Genomic DNA, 4,230 nt, shown 5'->3' with positions numbered 1-4,230 from the left:
TGTAAAAAATGACAGTGAATTTAATGGTAAAAGACTGTAAAAATGCTACAGTAAAATCCTGTTAAATGGTTAACGGTAAATTCCCCTACTATATACGGTGAAAAACTGTATTGGACATTACATGTATTGGACATTAATTTTACGGTAGTATACCGTTTTTGGAAGTGAAAAAGACCGTATCATTTACAGTGAATAACCGTAAATTGACATTCCCAGAATTCCCTGTGTTACATTTCAAATTTGATGTTTTTTTGTTGAAATAACTATGTTTCTTTTTAGTTTTTTCTTATCAGTTTTGTATATTAGCGTTGTGCGTTACACCTAATGTTGTTCAGTTAATGTTTATTGCATTATTTCAGTTTCATGTGTGTTACCATGATGGTGTTTGGTGTTTGTGTGAATGACACTGTGCACCTTCTATATATGTTATTATTTAAAAGCTGCTTGTGATAGGCTTTGGTTCATCGTGTGACTTTCTCATCACCACCTGCATTTGGTGGTTATCAGTGTATTACAAAGGTACAAAACAGATTTTAGTACTTCAATAGGTTGGTATATAATAAAATTTTATCAGTTAATGAAATTACGGTATTTAACTGTAAATTTAAGTTAAAACCGTAAAACCTAAAACGTTGCTACCGTATTTTTTACGGTAAAATTCCGGCAACCACAGCTGCCGGTTTTCTACCGTAATTTTTACGGATTTTTTTTACAGTGATGTATACAAATAAAAGTAGACCCTTTACAGTTTCGAATGATGTATTACTCTTATCTGCATGAGCAAAAATTATGGCGTAGCCTATTTTGTTTCCACTATTATCTGGAGAAACCAGTGATCGTGCCGGCGCCTGCATGTCACGCAGTAGCACTCTAAACAGCTTCCACACTCCACACAAACACTTGAATATGCTCCTAATAGCACACATTTATCTCAGTTAACGTTAGAGCGAGCGGCCGTGCAAAGCTGCTTCTACTTAAGCTACATGTTTCAATTTCAAATGATAAGCCATATTTGTGCTCGCTGATGAATAGGCTATCGTTTGGATTTACTGCCCAATATACTGTAAGGACCAGCCGTTATTTGCCCGTCACGGACACCAACTGTTTTTTTCTTTGACTAACCAACTAATATAATTTTTATTAGGGGGGCAGCCCTAGAGGAAACCTTTACATCCTTCTCCCTTCTGCCACTCCGCTAGCAACATTTTATTTTATTTTCAGTAGCGAGCGAGAGCCAGGTGCAGCACAGAGGAACAGTTCTGACCAACTTGACCAAGCTATAAAATAAATAAATAAATAAATAAAGTTCAGTGAGGATTGAGGTGGTCGTCGTGCATCAGGATGCTTTGTAGTGAAGTTTAACAGTGCTTTTATCGGACAGAGTGAAAGTGCATCTGAGTGGTCACGTGATCAGTCGGAGGCGGGGCTAAGCACTAACCTGTGCAGGTGCGGCACTGAGGCGGCGCTCTGCAGAGGAGACCACACCACTCCAAACTGCTCCCGCATGAAGGGACGGGGGCTTGGCCTGATAGGAAGGGCCGTTACATGACCATTCAACATCAAAGTCTGTTGTTTGTGTCTAAGATTCATCAACAACTGTCTCGACTGCATAACTTTCCAAATAAATTAATTATAAATTATCTATTTCAAACTTCAATCCAAACTCAAAACCTATTTTTCTCCCTGTTTCTAACATCTCATTGACAAAAATGTTGTTCCAGGACCAACAAGGATGTGTGTGTGTGTGTATATATATATAATTTTATAATTAATAATAATTGATAATTTATGCATTTAGCAGACGCTTTTATCCAAAGCAACTTACAGTGTATATATATATATATATATATATATATATGCTTTACTCACAATTTGTACCTGATTAAATATTTAGATAAATAAATATAACATAATATAATATATATAAATTATAATAAATATAAGAGTTTTACACAATATATTTATTATAAAAATGACCATACAGTTTTAAAATTATATTAATTTAAATGACTTTTTCAGGTCTAGAAATCACACTTTTAAAATGTAGAGGTTTTCCAAGACAGTGAGAACCCTGGAGCTTCAAAGAAAAAAATGTTGTTGAGAGGGTGAAAAAAAGAAAGAAATATTTTTTAACATACAGTTAAAGAGGGTAAATTTATCATTCAGCTGATCTGTGCTCGTATGTTTTAAACACTTCAGCTCCCTTATATGTTCTTACTCCGCACACGTATTAAATGCACGTCCTTGAAAGTGTGTGGTTTTCTAGCGTATTTATTTGAACTTCTCAGGTAATATCAATGGTGTGTGACATTACTTCCAGAAGAACCATACGAGAAGCAGGAGACTTCAGTTAAAGTCTCCATCTATGAGAAACAATCAAGATATTAAAGAGATCTTTTTTTGTAGTTTTCTTTTGCTATGGCGAAAGTGAGTCATGTTTAAAGAGTATCAGTCGTCCTGTGCCTGAACTCTTCTGATATGAAGCTTTTACTAATTAACCTGTCAACATACTGCCATCCGCTGGTCACAATGAATATGTTCATGAAGCCATCAGTGCTGAGATGTTCAGTTTAGGATATTTATTAAGATAAGGCACTAATAATGCACCTTAAGTGATGTGCTTAAAATAATCCAACAATTATCACAAAAGATAATCTAATGAATTTAATGTCATCGTGCATGTGGAGCTTTGTGTTCATAAGTTCATAATGTTTATTTATGACTGTAAAAATGTTATTTTGAAAACTGAAAATATTAATAAAAACTATAATATCCCAGATAACAATGATTATAGTTTACTAAAAATAAAAATGGAACAAAATGACTAAAATTACAATGGAAATGAAAAACATAAAAATAAAAACTAATTGAAAATATAAAACCTATAATAGTATCTCAGTGACACTAAAATAACGCTGATTATAGTTTACTAAAAATAAAACCATACAAAATGGGTTACTTTAAATAAAATAAATGTTAACTGAAATAAAATAAAGAAATTGTAAAACTAAAATAAAAAACAATAATAACTACATAGATATGTATTTAAAAAAACAAAAACAACAAAATTACTAATATTTTAACTTAAATGAAAATGAAAATGGGAAACACTAAAAATATTAATAAGAACTATAATAGCTATATAAAATAATCATAATATAATCTCAGTGATACTAAAAAAACAATGAATGTATAAAAATAAAACCTCAAAAAATATTTTGTTACAAGAAAATAAATGAATTAATTCAAATAAAATAAAATAAAAATACTAAAACAAATAAAAAACTATATAGATATGTTTAAAAAATAATACTAATAACAATGACAAAAACACAACCAAATTACTAAAACTTTTAATTAAAATAAAAATAAAAACTAATTAAAAATATTAAAAATAACAATAACACAATAATAATAATAATAATAATAATAATAATAATAATAATATCAAGTATCTCAATAACATCAAAGTGTCTCAATGATAGTGAAATAAGACTGGTGTTTATGTTGTGCTTATGTAGCAGGTATAATGTGGCTGGTGTGTAGTGTGTATGTAGCAGGTATAATGTTGTGGCTGGTGTGTAGTGTGTATGCAGCAGGTGTAATGTTGTGGCTGGTGTGTAGTGTGTATGTAGCAGGTGTAATGTTGTTGCTGGTGTGTATGTAGCAGGTGTAATGTTGTGGCTGGTGTGTAGTGTGTATGTAGCAGGTGTAATGTTGTGGCTGGTGTGTAGTGTGTATGTAGCAGGTGTAATGTTGTGGCTGGTGTGTAGTGTGTATGTAGCAGGTACAATGTTGTGGCTGGTGTGTAGTGTGTATGTAGCAGGTACAATGTTGTGGCTGGTGTGTAGTGTGTATGTAGCAGGTACAATGTTGTGGCTGGTGTGTAGTGTGTATGTAGCAGGTACAATGTTGTGGCTGGTGTGTAGTGTGTATGTAGCAGGTACAATGTTGTGGCTGGTGTGTAGTGTGTATGTAGCAGGTGTAATGTTGTTGCTGGTGTGTAGTGTGTATGTAGCAGGTATAATGTTGTGGCTGGTGTGTAGTGTGTATGTAGCAGGTATAATGTTGTGGCTGGTGTGTAGTGTGTATGTAGCAGGTATAATGTTGTGGCTGGTGTGTAGTGTGTATGTAGCAGGTACAATGTTGTGGCTGGTGTGTAGTGTGTATGTAGCAGGTGTAATGTTGTGGCTGGGGTGTAGTGTGTATGTAGCAGGGGTAATGTTGTTG

At 33.4% G+C, this 4,230-nt stretch overlaps 1 protein-coding gene across 1 annotated transcript in view; it reads right to left on the bottom strand.

The window, feature by feature from the left end:
- The window catches only part of LOC107737053 (disks large-associated protein 4-like), a 163,577-nt gene that overhangs the window by 37,033 nt on the left and 122,314 nt on the right, over positions 1 to 4,230 (bottom strand). The window contains exon 7 of the mRNA XM_016548457.1: positions 1,439 to 1,525. Within this exon, the coding sequence (XP_016403943.1) occupies positions 1,439 to 1,525 (87 nt within the window). The remainder of the gene's footprint in view (positions 1 to 1,438; positions 1,526 to 4,230) is intronic.

Source organism: Sinocyclocheilus rhinocerous, unplaced genomic scaffold (genome assembly GCF_001515625.1).
Source record: "Sinocyclocheilus rhinocerous isolate Xijiao unplaced genomic scaffold, SAMN03320098_v1.1 scaffold464, whole genome shotgun sequence".
Lineage (NCBI taxonomy): Eukaryota > Metazoa > Chordata > Actinopteri > Cypriniformes > Cyprinidae > Sinocyclocheilus > Sinocyclocheilus rhinocerous.
This window is presented reverse-complemented; position numbering and strand designations above follow the sequence as displayed.